This window comes from Amyelois transitella, chromosome 9, assembly GCF_032362555.1.
Source record: "Amyelois transitella isolate CPQ chromosome 9, ilAmyTran1.1, whole genome shotgun sequence".
Lineage (NCBI taxonomy): Eukaryota > Metazoa > Arthropoda > Insecta > Lepidoptera > Pyralidae > Amyelois > Amyelois transitella.
The window spans coordinates 11,143,826-11,163,016 of record NC_083512.1 but is presented as its reverse complement, the minus strand read 5'-3'; the positions used below and the strand labels follow the sequence as shown (position 1 = coordinate 11,163,016).

Genomic DNA, 19,191 nt, shown 5'->3' with positions numbered 1-19,191 from the left:
CAACAGTCCTGAAAAAACTGATAGGCCACGTTCAGCTATTTGACTTTAAGATAGAATTGAGACTCAAGTAGTGACAGGTTGCAAGCCTATCGCCTAAAAGTAGAATTGCAAGTTTATAAGCCTATCCCTTAATCGCCTTTTACGACATCCATGGGAAAGAGATGGAGTGGTATTACACGTGTTGGCTCTGTCTACTACACTGGATACACACGTGCCGGGAACCACACGGCACAATTCAGTCAGTTGCTCCAAATAAGCTTTATGTATGTAAGTTCCGTCTTATTTCATACCACTCAGTAAATCAGAACATTATATACACAAGGAATAGTCATTTAATGACTATTTAGAGTTTATTTCAGACGGCCTATCTTCAGTTTTAATTGAAACAGATGCGCGAGAAAGCCACTCGACTCATCTTAGTTACATCCTTTCGAGTACTAATACCAAAGATGACCAGGCTCCTGAGTCTGCCACACAAACGGCATTTGTGTAATTTCTCTCTATTTATTAATAATGTAAGAATTACTGTTGGTTGCAATAAATGATTGCGATACACTATCAAGAAGTTGGATTGTAAGAAATTTGAAAAAAAAATTACATGTCTCGGTTTATCAAATTACTAGCTGTGTCCGCGACTTCGTCTGCGTGGAATTGTTATTTTGGGCATCATTGAAGCCCTCAAGGATGAATAATTTTCCCCTTTTTTCACATTTTATTATTATTTCTTTGCACCTAAAAGTTGCAGCGTGATGTTAAAGCCTTCCTCGATAAATAGTATATTCAACACAAAAAGAATTTTTCAATTCAAACCAGTAGTTCCTGAGATAAGCGCATTCAAACAAACAAACAAACTCTTCAGCTTTGTAGATTGGTCGTGGTGGTGACGAGAGAAATTCACACATCGGGATGTGAAAGATATATTACTTCGGACATCACTCAGTAAGTAATTTAAAAAAAGAAATATAATTTGTCTTTAAGTTATCTTAACTTTAAAAAAAATTAAAAGCTTCATGAGTAATTGTGTAAATGAAATTTAAAATATCTGTGCTGATTTCAGAACTTATTTAGCAGTAGGTAAGTAGCAAAATCATTAAGACAAATTGGACAATTCGATGAAAGACTCGTCGACCAGAAGGTTCTTAAGATATCATCTGTCTACAGTTTTAAAAATAAAAGCTTTTGCAAGTATACACTTAAGTTCTGTTTCGTTGACAGCGACGACGGATGAGTGATGGCTCGATATTTATCGAGATTGCTAAAAAAATTTCATAATAAATGGCATTTGTTTTAGGAACTTGAGCTAGGCACAAGAAATAATCTATAAAGATAATACCTATAAAACAATCAGAAATCTAAATCAGAGATCTTTATTTCTCGTCAATAAAGGAGTCATCACGGGGTATCACGATTCGATTCCCAACAATATTTTTTTACTAAAAGTATTTTGTGATTTTGGAAACAATTAAAAACGCCAAACTCCGCTCGGTCGCCCAGGTAATAATTTGAAGCTCAACATTTGTAGCTTTAAAGTGATGAATAAATACCAGCTGTGCCCGCGACTTCGTCCGCGTGGAAAAGTTGTTTTGGGCGTCATAGAAGCCCTCAAAGATAAATATTAGTATAGATTTACAAGCTATTCCACTAATTGAATTTTACTATCTGTACGCAAAGAGAATGATGTTAACGTGTTCTAAAAATAACTTGTTCAATTTACTTACTCTCAGCATCGCATTTCTTCGTTTGTAGGTAAATAAACGATTTATAAGCAGCATATGTATTTTGCATGTAACGGTGAGCAGTTATGGTGCAAAAAAGTGAGTATTTATGAGAGAAATTGCTCGTAGAATCATAGTCCCGATTTACATAGCGCTTACTTAGGTAGCCATCTTGACTAATTAAATAGCGACTCTAATTTATATTGTTAAAATACTTATCTATACTAATTTTATCTATACTAATCTATACTAATATTATAAAGCTGAAGAGTTTGTTTGTTTAAACGCGCTAATCTCAGGAACTACTGGTTCGAATTGAAAAATTCTTTTTGTGTTGAATAGACCATTTATCGAAGAAGGCTTTAGGCTATAAAACATCATGCTGCAACTATTAGGAGCGAAGAAATAATGGAGAATGTAAAAAAAAGCAGGGAAAATTATTTATCCTTGTTGGCTTTAATGATGCCCAAAATAACTATTCCACGCGGACGAAGTCGCGGGCACTGCTAGTTCACAATAAGTCGATTAGGTTCGTTGACATTTAAAACCAAACTGCACTTATGAAAAATTTGTTCAGGTAAGTTCTAATAATTACACTTAGGTTCAGACATCGCTATAGGCTCTAATGACAGTTGGCGTGGCAACAAATGGTCCCGGGTTCAATACCCGAAACGGAAATCTGTGTGCCTGAACCATAATTATCTGTTCATTGCTATCTAGATTCTAGATTTAGTTCGATGACATTTTAGCGATAAAAATAATTGTAATTTTGTCATGACGTGGATTTTGTCAGTTAAGTGTTTTTACTACGCTTTTATTAGCTTGGGTTGTATGTATGTATGTATGTATGTATGTATGTAACGGAATCTTTGAGCTTAATTTTCCCTGATTTCTAAACGTCTGATCAACTTGGAACTTTGCACACGTATCAAGGACCGATGACAATGCAATATTTTGATAAGAGTTTCTCATTATCCTTATTAAAACTGCCAGGATTAATAAATTCATTTTTAGATCCTTCGTATGAGAGTAAGAGAGACAGAGATAGCACCAGTGCCAGTAATCTCCATACAAGAAATCAAGAAGTTCTGACGTATAATGAGTCAAAAAGAGATGTAATATATTTCCATATAATGTTACTATTAACCTGAGGCTTCTTTATTTCATCGCATTGCTCCATTTAGAATTACCATTAGAAACCATAGTAGAATTAGTAGAATATTTTAAAACAATAAAAAATATATAAGTAATAAAACAAAAGTAATAAATGAAAATTGAACAACTAAATTTACAAAAATACAAGAATAAAGTTACTACCTACAGAACTTTGCGATATTTAATACGTATTTAACATATTAATGCAATTCTTGAATTAACATTAGGTATCTTTTGCCTATTTATAATAGCAACACTGTAATACTCGTTTGGAAAATGAGTGACAGTTTTTTATGTCAAATAAGTTTTGCAGTAAGTTTTGATTGAATTCTATTCGAACACCTGTAAACTTTCTTTCTGTTGTTTTTTACCGGTGCCTGTGTATTTACCTATTTGCACTTTGTTTTGTGCTGATAACTTGTCGTTATTTGGAGTTTGGAATCTTCCGTTGAGTCGAGCTTTGTTCTTCCGGATATTCGTGTGATTTTATCATCTGTGATTGGACTCTGACTGTGTTTACTGTGTTGTGCAGATATTTTGAGATAGGACTCCTGTAAAAAGTACCTTATTATTTGAGATTGGAGTCCCAAGTTTGTGTTTGTTTTTGTGAAAGACAGATTTTACAACAAAAGTGCCACGATGTCTTCAGATAAACTTTGTTGCGTTCCTGGTTGTAAAGGCAGTTGAGGTATGTTTGAAATATTTTTGTTCCTGTATCAATCTGCCTCTTAATCCTGTGGTTTGATTCCTGGCAAGGCCACAATCGAAAATTATTACGTTTGCTGGATAATCAAAAATATTATTAACAGTGATTTATCACTATAAAATTCTTTTCAACTGGGTTTAACAATCATCATACATACATATAATCACGTCTATATCCCTTGCGGGGTAGACAGAGCCAACAGTCTTGTAAAGACTGATAGGCCACGTTCAGCTATTTGGCTTTAAGATAGAATTGAGATTCAAATAGTGACAGGTTGCAAGCCCATCGCCTTAAAAAGAATCATGATGATGAGAATATTATGAGATTTAATCCAATCAGGCCACATATAACTTTAAGAAAGTTAGTTGTGAAAACCTCCGGCGATGGGCGCATGGTTGCGAAAGTCTTTTCTAGTAAGATAGTTATACCAGAAGTGTTAACTTCCAAAAAATAATTGTATAAAAAAACTAAAAAACTACCCGTTTTATTGCAAATCGAACTAAAAAATAGAAAATAAAAATTAATGACAAAGGAATTCAGTAGTAGCAAGTCGAACAATCAGTTATAGTCAGTTGTAGTAGTAATTACCTCGGATTAAAATTATAACAAAATTAAATTTATAAACAAAACAATTTAAATCAGAGTAAAAAGCGTGGGGTGCATTTTACTTCATTTTCATAACTCTCTTGTCATAAATATATGCTAATAGAATGATTTTAATATTTACTACATCAGGCACCCCACGCTTTTTACTCTGATTTAAATTGTTTTGTTTATAAATTTAATTTTGTTATAATTTTAATCCGAGGTAATTACTACTACAACTGACTATAACTGATTGTTCGACTTGCTACTACTGAATTCCTTTGTCATTAATTTTTATTTTCTATTTTTTAGTTTGATTAGCAATAAAAGCGTAGTTTTTTAGTTTTTTTTAATTTTAGATTTACAAAGTTTTTGCGTTACGCTGTAAAAACATAAATTATACTAATACCAAAAATTGAAGTAAGTATCTTAAGTATCTAATACTTAAGTATCTAATACTTAAGATACTTATTTCCATTTTTGGTAACTATAGTTAGGAGCAAGATTATTTAAAGAAATATTCGAATAACTTTCGTATATAAACAAGCATCGCGTCCAATCGAAATCCTTCCTTATTTTGAAGTCAGTTAAATTTCTGAAATCTTCTCTTACGTGTTACACTTTCCTGAAAACCGCATCACAACCGATTCAGCGGATTGCGAGATAATCGCGGACAAACATGCATACATGTAAACACACAAACATACATAGATACAGGTCAAACTGAGAACCGCCTTTTGTTCTACGTCTCCACAGATTATAAAAATAAATAAATAAATATATACGGGACAAATTACACTGATTGAGTTAGCCTCGAAGTAAGTTCGAAACTTGTGTTACGAGATACTAACTCAACGATACTATATTTTATAATAAATACTTATATAGATAAACATCCAAGACCCAGGACAATCAGAAAAAGTTCTTTTCTCATCATGCCTTGACCGGGATTCGAACCCGGGACCTCCGGTGTCACAGACAAGCGTACTACCGCTGAGCCACAGAGGCCGTCTATTATATTTTACACAAACATACATACAGGTCAAACTGAGAACCGCCTTTTGTTCTACGTCTCCACAGATTATATTTTACACAAACATACATACAGGTCAAACTGAGAACCGCCTTTTGTTCTACGTCTCCACAGATTATATTTCACACTAGCAGTGCCCGCGGCTTCGTCCGCGTGGAATAGTTATTATCGGCATCATTGAAGCCCTCAAGGATGCATAATTCTCCCCGTTTTTTTTCACATTTTCCATTATTTCTTCGCTCCTCATAGTTGCAGCGTGATGTTATATGCCTAAAGCCTTCCTCGATAAATGGTCTATTCAACACAAAAATAATTTTTCAATTCGAACCAGTAGTTCCTGAGATTAACGCGTTCAAACAAACAAACTCTTCAGCTTTATAATATTAGTATAGATTTTCCACTTACCAACTACTGTAGGTTCCAGGTCAACGAAGACAGCCCTGGGCACATGTTTCCCCGCCCCGGTCTCACTGAAGAAGGTGTTGAACGAGTCGTCTCCGCCTCCCAGGGTCTTGTCCGAAGGCATCTGGCCATCAGGCTGGATGCCGTGCTCCAGACAGTACAGTTCCCAGCAGGCGTTGCCGATCTGAACGCCCGCTTGGCCGATGTGGACGGAGATACATTCCCTCTGGAAAGGAAATTTATCTTTCTTATAATATAAAAATGTTCAAACATTCATGACTGATACTGGCCACTTAGAAAAAAAGAAAAACCAAAATAGAATGTTAAGTCAGATGTTGTTTAAAAAAAAAACATGTTATTGTGAAATATTAGTCCATTGTAGTTCATATTAGTTAAGTTCATCAATAATCTTAATTTGTATTGTCAAACTACTTTAATCAGTTATTACAGTTCAGTGTTATATTTCAGCAAATGCAGTTTTACTTTTATCATCATAAAGTCCCACCGTCAATTTCCCAAAATCAAACCAAGATCAACTTTAACAAAAAATGAATCGCTAAATGTGTTGGTAAGCGCATAACTCTAGAACGCATGGACCAATTTGTCCAATTCTTTTTTTTTAATATTCGTCGAAGCTCAAGAATGGTTTTCACGGCGAAAAAATACCAAATAATTGCCTGAAAAACCTTAAAAACAGTCCTTTTCTTTATCCCATACAAACGTTTTCTAACTAATACGTACAGTCAATTTGACTCCGTCCGCTAGTTTAGGTATTATACTTATATTTATTGATAGTCATCGTCGTTTTGGTGTATGTCGTGTGGCGCCCGGCACTAATACCAAAAAGAACAGGACCACTCCATCTCGTTCCAATTGATGTCGAAAAAAGGCGATTAAGGGATACGCTTATAAGCTTGGGATTCTTTTTTAGGCGATGGATTAGCAACCTGTCACTATTTGAATCTCAATTCTATCATTAGGCCAAATAGCTGAACGTGGCCTATCAGTCTTTTCAAGGCTGGTGGCTCTGTCTACCCCACAAGGGATATAGACGTGACCATATGTATGCATGTATGTATGTCTTGGTGTTAGTACCGGTTTCGTCCTCATCTGAATGTGGAGAAGAGCCGTATGACCGTCCTAGATTGGGTAAGTCAATGGTTTTTGACGAAGCGTCTCCCATCTTACTGAAAGTTACGCAAGAAAATGCAATATTGGATCTAATAGGCAGAATGTACAGGTTTGTGTCGTGTGGTGCCGTGTGGTTTACCATTAGGACTACTCCTTCTCTTTCCCATGGATTTGGTAAAAGGTGACTAAGGGATAGGCTTTCAAACTTGGGATTCTTCTTTTAGGCGATGGGCGATAGCTACCTGTCACTATTTGAATCTCAATTCAATCATTAAGCCAAATAGCTGAACGTGGCCTATCAGTATTTTCAAGGCTGTTGGCTCTGTCTACCCCGCAAGGAATATAGACGTGATTATATCTATAGTTGTCATTTACATAATTCAGAAAAGAGGTCCGGAGAACCACTTTAGATGATAACTTGGCTACAGAATTCTGAAAGTATGTACCTTTCTCTATTGGTCCTTACTACGAAATATGTGATATTTCGTAAAAAAAAAACATGATTGGTACCTATCAAGTCTACTATTGGTGTGACTGCTTACACATGGTAGACTGTACTCGGCAACTTCAGGTCACTGAACTCTGAGTACTGATCGCGCCTTGTTCCAATTTCAGGGGCAAAAAATGAGTCACGCACCTAACTACCCGTTATAAAATTATTTTTGTCTGCCCGAATAAAATGTTAAGGTAAAGATATTATTCATTCATTTATTTATATAATTACGTCTGTACCCTATGCGGGATAGACAGAGCCAACAGTCTTGAAAAGACTGAAGGGCTACGTTCAGATGTAATGGCTAATCGCCTACAAGAAGAATCCCAATTTAGCCTTTTCCTCATGGATGTCGTAAAAGCGACTGAGGTCCTATTCTTTTTCACACGGTCACACTGCATATTAAATAATTGTTCGGTGTAACTATTTGAATCTCAATTCTATCATTAGGCCTAACAGCTGAACGTGGCCTGGCAGTCTTTTAAGACTGTTGGCTCTGTCTACCTCGCAAATGATTATACATACATACAAACCATCATGCCTGTTTCCCATTGGGGTAGGCAGAGACCCGTAATCGTCGAATATGCATGAAAAGAGTAATGAGTGTGGAGGAAGCGGGAGAGGTCTGTGAGGATTGTAGTAAGTGGAATTTCATAGTCTCTGCTTAGATACCCCAATGATTATATGAATAAATTTTCTAATACAAATTAAACCACAAAGAAAACCTTTTCCAGAAACTGTTAAATATAACAACATACATACATACATAAAGTCACGCCTCTTTCCCGGAGGGGTGGGCAGAAACTATATATAACAACAATAGTTATTATTGGCAACAATCAGATTGTAAGTAGATTTCCTTGCGTTTCGGGGCGCCCATTATGTTTCTACAATGGGCGGGAATTTCACTAAATTGGGGTTATAATTATCTTGAATGAGGCTCATAGATTTTGAAGGCTAATTTAAGGAAACAACGTGTTCTGGAGTTCATATAGATATCATTTCACACTATATTACCCTGCGGGTGTCATTAGAAGGTATTTATTTTAACAAGAGTATGCTCGAAGCTTCATCCGCGTTATATAAATTTTCGACCATTGAAATGAAGTTTTAGGTTCACCCCTAGACCTCACATGAACTTTAATGCTAAATTCCTAGACTCTGTTTTGACAGAAATTTGTCCTTTTTATTGCGTAGCTTCAAACCTAGCTAGATTTTTATTTATTTCGTGTTCTGTGTCAACGCAAATCGGCCTACAAACTTGGGTTTCTTTTTTTAAGCGATGATGATGATGATTTTGATAGGCTAGCAACCCGTCACTATTTGAATCTCAATTCTATCATTAAGCCAAATAGCTGAACGTGGCCTATCAATCTTTTCAAGACTGTTGGCTCTGTCTACCCCTCAAGGGATATAGACGTGACCATATGTATGTATGTATGTATCCTTATACGAAAGAGGACTGACTGATTGACTGCGTTATATATAAAGCACGAGTCAAACCGCTTGGTCTAAAGATTTGAACTTTGACACGTCTTCCTTATGTGTTTTAGATGTGTGCGCTAACAAATAATTTACCGAAGTCTCTGATTTACCCACTCCTTAATCGTGATCATAGGTTTAGCAATGTCTACAAAAATGTACATGGTAACTAAACAATGTAAACTTAAATGTAAATATAAGTCATTGACAAATGATCTAATGCAGACTTCGCATGGTTGGTTCGTTATGCTCGGCTACTGATTCAGTTTCTTATTGCTATTGTTATGGCTGTCTGCTTTGCAAGCGTGATGTATAGCATAATTCAGATATTATGCTATAATATAAAGCGACTTAGTGGTAAACTCGTGAGCTTTATATCTCGGAAGCAAAGGTTCAAAAAATTCCAATCTAAACTCAAAATGGTAATCTTCAAAGTGAAAGGTTTGAAGAATCCGAACTTAATTATCAAAATGTGCACGTGAGTTTGTATACCTATATATTGTGACTTTTTCACACTTTTTCTACTTAATCTATTTAAATTCCGCATGTACTTAGTAACATTAGAGTAGTAAGTAATAAAAACCTAAAGTTTTATTCATCACGAGAAAAATACTGATGCCAATAAAAACCATAACAAATATATAAGAGATACCAACAATAAAATAGAGCGAAGAGAAGATACCTATAGAAGGATTAATGTTTAGAATTAAGCACAGAAATTGTTCAAAATTAAAATAAATTCTGTTAAATACTGCACCTATCAATAATGATTAAATTACCTTATTCATAAAACTGTAAGAATATAGTCCAACATCATCATGATACAGAACATGTAATGTACCTACCTATCAACATTTTTATGAATGTTACATGCGATGCTTATTACAGGTAGATTATCCTGAAGGAAGGGTACATCCCCCTATAACCTTAATATCAATAATTTTATGGCCACATGGCCACTTTCAATTTTATGGCCACATGGTAAAAACTAGTGCCGCGTGGTTCCCGGCACCAATAAAAATAAAAATAGGACCACTCCATCTCGTTCCCATGGATGTCGTAAAATGCGACTAAGGTATAGGCATAATAAACTTGGGATTTTTATTTTAGGCGATGGGCTAGCAACCTGTCACTATTTGAATTACAATACTATTATCAAGCCAAACAGCTGAACGTGGCATATTAGTCTTCTGGAGACTGTTGGCTCTGTCTACCCCGTATAGACGTGATTTACTAAGGCATATAGACGTGATTATATAGTAATATTATAAAGTAAAGAAAACAGAGAAAAGATTTCAAGAATTACAGGTTTTATTGCCTTTTAAAATAATGTTAAGTATTCACTTGTATTGATTTTGGGTATGATAGTTATTTAAGGCAAATTATGTAGAACGTGTGGGTCGAAATGTAAAAATACGGTAATTCTTATTCGAAGTCAAACCTTATTTACCGATTTTAATGTACCGAACATAGTTAACTAGCATTATTACTTGTTTAGTAAGGATTTAATTTTCATTAATTTAAATTAGCATTACATTGTTTTAAAATATTAAATCTTATTTTAGAAAAATGGTATGAAAATGTAAATTATTTTAAAGATAAACCATGATTCGGTTGTATAATACCTCTAGTATTTTTTTATTTTCTAAATACTACCTATTAAAAGTACCTTAACCCATATAATCTATGCCGTGTGGTTCCCGGCACAAATAGATGCCGTCTGGTTCCTGCCATCAATAAAAAAAGAATAGGATCACTCCATCTCTTTCCCATGGATGTCGTAAAAGTCTACTAAGGAAAAGGCCTTTAAACTCGGGATTTTTATGCGATGGGATTGAAACATGTCACTATTTGAATCGCAATTCTATCATTGAATCAAATAGCTGATCATGGCCTATCAGTCTTTTCAAGACTGTTGGCTCTGTCTACCCCACAAGGCATATCACAAGATTGTATATATGTATCATTGAAACAGTATAAGGCTTGTAACCCTTCATCGTGCTACCAAACAACCCACAATTTTCCTACACAGCCTTATCTATATCCAAAGCCGTTGATTAATGGTTCTCATTTGTTCAGAATCGGTACCACAGCGTACCTGATCCGATTTTTTTATTCTACACTGACACGGTTTTATAGTGAAATTGCTTTAGATTTACTCTATAGAATTGTGATCGTTTGTGGTATAATTAAGTGTTGATTTGATAAATAGCTGTTTTGAGGTCGGTGACTTCTGAATTGTAAAAATTTTAGTTTACAGCTACTTATTAATTCACTGATATAATACTTATATTGAGATAAAATATAGTACCTAACTTATTTTTTTCCTATTTACCTACAGACATGTACTAGATATTCAGACATTGCACTTGTATTTTTGATGCCTTAGATTTTATTTAACATATATAGATACTTATTTTTGGTAAATAATTAAGTCATTAGTATTTAGAAACTTTGTTAAATTAATATCTTCCTCTTAGAGAATTTAAAATAAGTTCTCTGATTGTTAGTGCCGTGTGGTTCCCGGCACCAATAAAACAAAAATAAGGACATCTCCATCTCGTTCCCATGGATGTCGTAAAAGGCGACTAAGGAATAACCTTATAAACTTGGTATTCTTCTTAAACTTCTCTCTTGGTATTCTCTTTCTCTTCGGGCTAGCAACCTGTCACTATTTGAATTTCAATTCTATCTTAAAGCCTATCTTCTAATCTTTTCAACACTGAAAGCTTTGTCTACCCCGCAAGGGATATAGACGTGATTATATGTATGTATGTATGATTGTTAGTGTATTTATCATGTCTCCTCCTACGTCATTTAGTCATCCGGAAATCTAGTGGCTTGTTAAACTACTCCTATTAAAATCATGTCCTTATCAGAAACAAAACATCGCTTTGGGTTTATAAGGCTTTTATAAATTGGTAATTGCGACCAAAAGGAATCAATTGTCCCGCTTTTAATTCAGAAGTTGGCTATAAAGTTTTACCCGTGGGCGGATAATTACGGCCTGGGAGTTTAACCGACCACGCCGTCTTTGAGGAGTAATGTTGTAATCAGCCTGTCTAGTTCGATTACTCAAGCAATAAGTTACCTTGTTAGGGATTCCTGTTAGTGCTAACGCTCGGGTTAGCAAAGACAATATGACAGAAAACATATGTTTTAACATCGTTTAGGTACGATTTTAGAGTAACTAACATACATACATATAGTCACGTCTATATCCCTTGCGGTGTAGACAGAGCCAACGAACTTGAAAAGACTGAATGGCCACGTTCAGCTATTTGGCTTAATGATTGAGAATCATTAATGATTCAAATAGTGACAGGTTGCTAGCCCATCGCCTAAAAAAGAATCCCAAGTTTGTAAGCCTATCCCTTAGTCGCCTTTTACGACATCCATGGGAAAGAGACGGAGTGGTCCTATTCTTTTTTGTATTGGTGCCGGGAACCACACGGCACTAGAGTAACTAAAGTTATTTTTATTATTTTAATCATGATTTTTTGCACACCATCAAGCAAAACTTTCTATTTGGTTTTTTTTTAGGGTATCCACCTTTCAGTCATACTTATAATTTTCCTGAAAAACATTGGTTTTCTAAAGATAGATAACTTAGTACTTTCTAGAATATGAGTGAATTAAAAATCTTTACAAAGGGTACTGTAGATATATATTCTGTTTGTTCTTTGTTGTATTAGTTTTAGTAAAATTTGTAGATTAAATGTTATACTGTAACATCTGTAATCTCTTTGTGTGTTTATTTAATAAAAATAAATTGTCATATTGCTCGTGGCAAATAAAAAGTCTCTGCATACCCCTCCGGAAAAAGTGTAGGTAATAATTGCTTGATTTAATTACGTAAAGGTTAGGTAAATAGATAGGTTATACCTACTTTTGTCTATCTCATTCATTCTCAAGAGCATAAATTATTTTATTTTATATATTTGGATGACCAACACCATGTTTAACAATCGTTAGCTTTTAAAATATACATTTAAGAGCCAATTACAGGTCTTCACAAATAAAAACAGATTAAAAAATAAAATTATCGGGAACGCCAATTTAAAAAAAAAATCATTGAAGCAAATGCTCAAGTGCATATATACTGTGAATAATTAAACATAAAGAAGATAAATGTATAGATAATCGCATAATGTATAGATAATATAGATAATCGCTAATACATACATACATACATAAACTCACGCCTCTTTCCCGGAGGGGTAGGCAGAGACTACCTCTTTCCACTTGCCACGATCCCTGCATACTTCCTTTGCTTCATCCACATTCATAACTCTCTTCATGCAAGCTCGGCGGTTTCGGGCACTTTTGACCTGACCCTTCACCAGGACGTCCTTAATTTGATCAAGATATGTTCGTCTAGGTCTTCCCACCCCGACCTTTCCCTCCACACTCTCCTTGTATATCTGCTTAGTCAACCTGTTTTCATTCATCCTCTCCACATGACCGAACCATCTCAACATACCCTTTTCTATTCCTGTAACTACATCTTCTTTCACATCACAACATTCCCTTATCACGCTGTTCCTTATCCGGTCACTCAATTTCACACCCAACATACTCCTTAACGCTCTCATTTCCACTGCATTTATTCTGCTTTCGTGCTTCTTTTGCCATACCCAACTTTCACTCCCATACATTAATGTCGGGACCAACACGCCCCTGTGCACAGCCAGTCGAGCCTTTTTGGATAGTTTCTGACTGCTCATAAAGGCATGCAAAGCTCCATTCACCATGTTCCCCGCGTTCACTCTCCTTTCAATATCACTATCACACTTGCCATCTGATGTAAACTTTGATCCTAGATATACAAACTCTTTCACTTGCTCAACTTTTTCTCCTCCAATCAAAATATTACATGCTGTCATTTCTTTCTCCATTTCAAAAACCAGTGTTTTAGTTTTACTTACGTTCACTTTCATTCCTTTCTCTTTTAAAGCTTCATGCATACAGTTTACCATCTCCTGTAACTCCTCCGCTGATGACGCCAGTATAACCTGATCGTCGGCATAGAGCAGATATTTGACGAGTAATTCATTCATCCTTATGTATAGATAATATAATCGCTAATGTATAGATAATATAGATAACCGCTAAAGAATTTTTCATACAATAAACTTTTAGCCGTTGCTGGAGAAGTGTTGAAAATATCAATGTCTATGATTTTTACATAATCAGCTCTTACCTATAACCTAGACTACAGTAACGAATTCGTACATTTTCCATCTCATTTTAAATGGCTCCCGGTCCATTGGGCAAAGCGGCCATATCGGATCGGCGCCCACGCATTGTTTTTGCTCGTTCACCCGGGACAATACTAATTCTTGTCTTAATTTGGTAATTTTTATTTTTTGTTACTAGCTTCTGCCCGTGGTTTTGTTTGAGTAGGATTTTCCTAAGAAATCATCAAACGGTCTGATTGCACTATAATTATTTTCATATTTTACCTAAGCGACCGTAAGGTACGGTCAAATAAATAAATAAATTCGGGTCTAATTACGCAGATTAAGTTAGCTTCGAAGTAAGTTCGAATTTTGTATTACGAGATACTAACTTAACCATAATATATTTTATAATAAATATTTATTAAGATAATAAGCATCCAAAACCCAGACCAGCCAAAGAAAGTTCGTTTCTCATCATGCCCTGATTCGAACCCGGGACCTCCGGTGTCACAGAAAGCGCACTATCAAATCAGGCAAGACGTGGTAAAAAATAGTTAAGAGTACCTACGCTTTGTCTAAATGAGCTAGCATGATGAATGTTATTAAACAAAATAAGTAAACTTAGAGAGATCGTAGCAAGTAGAACGAAGTTGTAAGTTTTGAAATTGTGTTTTGATACCTACCACAATCGGTAAGTATTGAATAATGAGAGGGTACACGTATTTAGATTACTAAATACGTATACGGGTATAGGGCTGCCTTAGGGTGTAGGTATCCTATAATTATATAGGATACCTACACCCTAAGGCAGCCCTATACCCGTTTCCGCAGGCAACGCATTTAAGGCTTCAGGTTCATATGTTTATGGGTTTATTTTTAGGTACCTTAATGACTAATTTTATCCTAACCTAAAAATATTTATGTCATTCATATCTACTTATTTGTTTTCTACACAGACAAATTCACTTTCAAATATCATTTAACAATAACTATCTCGTTATCTAGCTGAGGAAAGTTATCAATTATCTTTTTGTTAAATGTGGTTAAGTCAGTAGGTATAATTTAATTAAACTAAGTACACTTCATTCGTGGAGTGAGAATCAAATGACCAATAATATTGACCGCGATGAAAAATATATGCGCAGCCACGCGTGTCAGACAATTACAATAATTTTACAGGTGTATAATTTAAAAGTATATTTCTATGCAGCCAAATCTAGTCAGTATTATGCCTTGATTGCATGGTAATAGAAGAAGTAATAGCCATCGTGCGAGGTCGACGAACCGCCACTAATTTCCTTTGCTGGCTGACAACAAAAAAAAGTTAAATAAAAAAAGATAAAGAGGCGAAGACGCAACGCATGCAGCCAGGCATTGTCCGAATGTTTTGGTGAGATCAACGAATTGCCTTTGCCTCTAGCGGATAACTGAATTTAAGACAAGACTCTAGGTTTACTACAAATGAATACGAGTAATTAAGAAGTATGAATTCTTTGAATTATGTTTGCGAAAGATCTCAGTCGATTAAATTGTAAGCTTCGTGACGTGTGGTTTAGAATAGAACCAGTCCTTTATATATCCCATATATCTTTCCCATGGATGTCGTAAAAGGCGACCAAGGGATAGGCTAATAAACTTGGGCTTCCTCAAGTAGGCGATGGACTACCAACTTTTCACTATTTGAATCTCAATTCCATCATAAAGCCATACAGCTTAACGCAGAATTTTAGTCTTTTCAAGATTGTTGGCTCTGTCTACCCCGCAAGCGATATAGACGTGAGTATAGGTATGTATGTATATAAATAACCTTCGGTAAATTGAAAACAACCGAGGAATAACATTATAAGATTTAATTTGAATTAAGGTTGAATTCAAATTAAATCATAGAATGTTAAATAAAATAAATATTTTTTTCTGAGCCTAGATACAGAAAAATAGTTACCTTACATATATCCACTGTTTATATTACATAGCTATCACACATTATGTCATGAAGGGAGTGAGGGAGGTCTGGCTAGGATGACGTCACAGGCACTCCCGACTATGAGTCAATACAGCGGGTGTTCCGAGGGCTTGGGTTACTAGCCGGACGAATGGTGTACAGTTGCATTTACTTAGTAAGTCTAGGTCTTTTTGTAGCCTTTGCCAATATCTTTTTTTATAAGATTTAAGAGATCTATATTTGTACATTGACGTCCGATGAAAATGCTGCAGTGTAGTTTGTTCCGCCGCTTCTTCTACACATGCGCTTTGGAAGCGGTAGTAGTTATAATTAGATTTAGTGATGTGACGTCAATAAGTGATACCTTGTATCCAATTTTGAAAATAAATCTATTCTATTCTATCAGAAAACTAACAAGAGCGTCTGTGGTCGAACGAGGTATCCGAATAAAAGTGTGATGTGATGGTTCAAATCCTACTGCGCCCATGTAATTAAGAGTCTTTTCTGATTTACGTATGTAGCGGGAGCGATGATTCGGCTCGACCGCCACCAAAGGGAAGATCTTCCGCCAGGCTAGGTGTGATGCCTGGGGAACCGCGGCTCCGACGATGTTGTGTCAGAGGTTGTATATACAGTATATACAACCTCTGACACAACATCGTCTAGTTGTGTCAGAGGTTGTATATACAGTATATACAACCTCTGACACAACATCGTCGGCAAGCAAAGATTTCACGGATTGGAGCATCCAATCCGTGAAATCTTTGCTTGCGCGATTTAGGTTTTTCGCTATTTTTGATTGATAGCGTTGCGTGATTGTATTTTTTATTTTTGTGACTTGTGGCGTATAGATGTCGCCACACGTATATTAGTTTTATCGCTAACCGATGCTCTTAAAAATATTTGCTGTGTGCTTCGTCAAAATATTTATTTATTTATAACCTGTATTGCATAAAAAAATGTACAAAGGGCAGACTTAATGCCGTTTGGCATTCTCTACCAGCCGATTAAACAGAAAAGCTTTGAGTTGGTGGTGCGATAAAGTGCACATGAATACTGCAAAATACATATTACAAACAAAATATATAAATACAAACAAAGTACATAAACATACATACATACATAAAGTCACAACTTTTCCCGGAGGGATAGGGAGAGACTACATCTTTGGCAGAGGTACATAAAATACATACAAAATACATTAGAAATATTTAAACAGTCAAAATACCCACGTCGTCATTCCAGAGCCGAAAGGTTCCCATGATGCGCTCCTAGCATTTCCACGCTTTAGCAATCTTAATTAGGTAATTAATTAGTGATGCTACAATTGATTGATTGAGATTCTTATACCTATTTGGTAATTGAGTACGACAGTTTGGTAGCTCATTGCCTCAGAGATGAACCCCAAGTTTATAAGACTTTTTCCTGGTTGACTTTTACCATCAGGAAGAAAAATAGCTGGTACAAAAGTTGATATGTTTATTTTTCATTAGCGTTCAGCAAAAGAAAAATTACTCTTGTTTAGTCAGTAAAAAAGTAGAAATTGAATGATAAGAACTACTCGTATGAGTATTGTCAAATTACCTATCTGCATGCAGGTATGGCACACACGTTCCTTTGTTGTGCGTTGTGATTGTAGGAGACAACTAAAGATTTCGTGATTTTGCAGGGAAAAGAAAAATACTACTGCGACAAAAGCTAGTATTACGTACTTACTTATAATAATGTTTTATCAGACTAACATATGTTAATATTTGTTCGTTAACTCATTCAAATAATACTTAGCATACATTCATACATAAAATCACGCCTCTTTCCCGGAGGGGTAGGCAGAGACTACCTCTTTCCACTTGCCACGATCTCTGCTTAAACTTGCTTTAAAAGTAACTTTTTCTTACTTTATCAACTGAAAGCCTAAATTTTCCGTCAAATATTTGAAGAATAATAAAAAGCGGGATACAGTAATTAACACAAATCGGATCGATTACAAAAGAAAGGCACAACCAAGATTCAGTTGCAAAAAAGAGCACAATGCTGGCAAATTCTCGTCGCTCACGAACCGTGAAGTGCAAGCCAAAACTTACAGTCATCGTCATCAACAGTCATCACGTTAAAAACCTTGAACTTACTTTGTAATGTATGCTTACACGCGACGCCATTGTGAAGAAAAAAATGCGCGGGAAAAACTAAAATGTTTGTAGCAAGCTTAAAGACTACTGTAGACTTCTTTTTTTTTTCAATAGAGAGGATCATAGCAATTCCTGTTGATCCAAAGAACGGGGGCCTATTACTATTCATATTATTTTGTAGCTAACATTTGGATTTAACTTTGTATATATAACTTTAAAAATTGCTGAGAATTAATCTTTATTTTGTAATTTTACATAAGTTTAAAAACAGATTATTTTGGTAGCAAATATAAATAAACTGAGGTTGTACTTTTCTTCAAATATGTATGTGAGTAACTCACTACAGTTGGCGACATAAAATTAACATTTTAATTAAAAAGTGGTTACCTACCATACGCCACTAATTACGTGCTTTGTGATGGGCTGGGTTGGTCACGCATTGGGCACGGCCGTATGCTTCGTTGCCACGTCTCTAATAGCCCACCATGGAATAAAATTATGGAGTAATTGCTTAGAAATTAGGTGTCAGAATGTGATGTTGAAAGGGCGTATTGTATGTCAAATAAAAAAAAATTAAGCGATTTCTCTATGACTAATTTTTAAATGCTCATAGCAAGATTAATTGTACAACTTTAGCTCTTCCACAATGTTTTTTTTTTCAGTCGTTTTTATGAGTTAAGTGCTCAGGATAAAATGCACAAACTAGTCATGAATTATTTTGCATAGCAGTATCTAAATGCATATACCTACGTTACTATTAAAAAAGTATGTATGTATATCCCTTTGTCATTTGTCGCAGAGCGTTAACAGATAAGAAAATATTTTTGCAAGATTTGTATGTGTAAATTTTTCAGTAGTTAGTTAGTAAGGTATGTTGTAAAAAAAGTAATACTCTCGATTTGCCATCTGTTCAAACTGAAACAAATAATGAATAAAATTACCTGCTGGTGTATTAATTCATTTCCCTGTATTTAAGCATTACTCATGGACACTGCGCTCGAAAACATATTGTTTTTCTGTAATTATCCAAGGCCAAACACCATATAATTCGTAGAGTTATGACCTTTATGTATTGCTGCAACTCACACCCTAATTAATTTGTATTCCATAAAAAAAGCTGTCATATATTTTTTGTTCTTATTTTAAACTACAATTATGTTTGTTCTTTAGAAAGAAGTGCGGAACGCTCTTAAAGAGTTTCACACAAAAGTTTTTCAGAGAGTCACAGATTGGCT

At 35.2% G+C, this 19,191-nt stretch overlaps 1 protein-coding gene across 1 annotated transcript in view; it reads right to left on the bottom strand.

Annotated features, from left to right (window-relative positions):
- The window catches only part of LOC106132486 (tubulin alpha-1A chain), a 32,703-nt gene that overhangs the window by 7,730 nt on the left and 5,782 nt on the right, over positions 1 to 19,191 (bottom strand). The window contains exon 2 of the mRNA XM_013331913.2: positions 5,600 to 5,822. Within this exon, the coding sequence (XP_013187367.1) occupies positions 5,600 to 5,822 (223 nt within the window). The remainder of the gene's footprint in view (positions 1 to 5,599; positions 5,823 to 19,191) is intronic.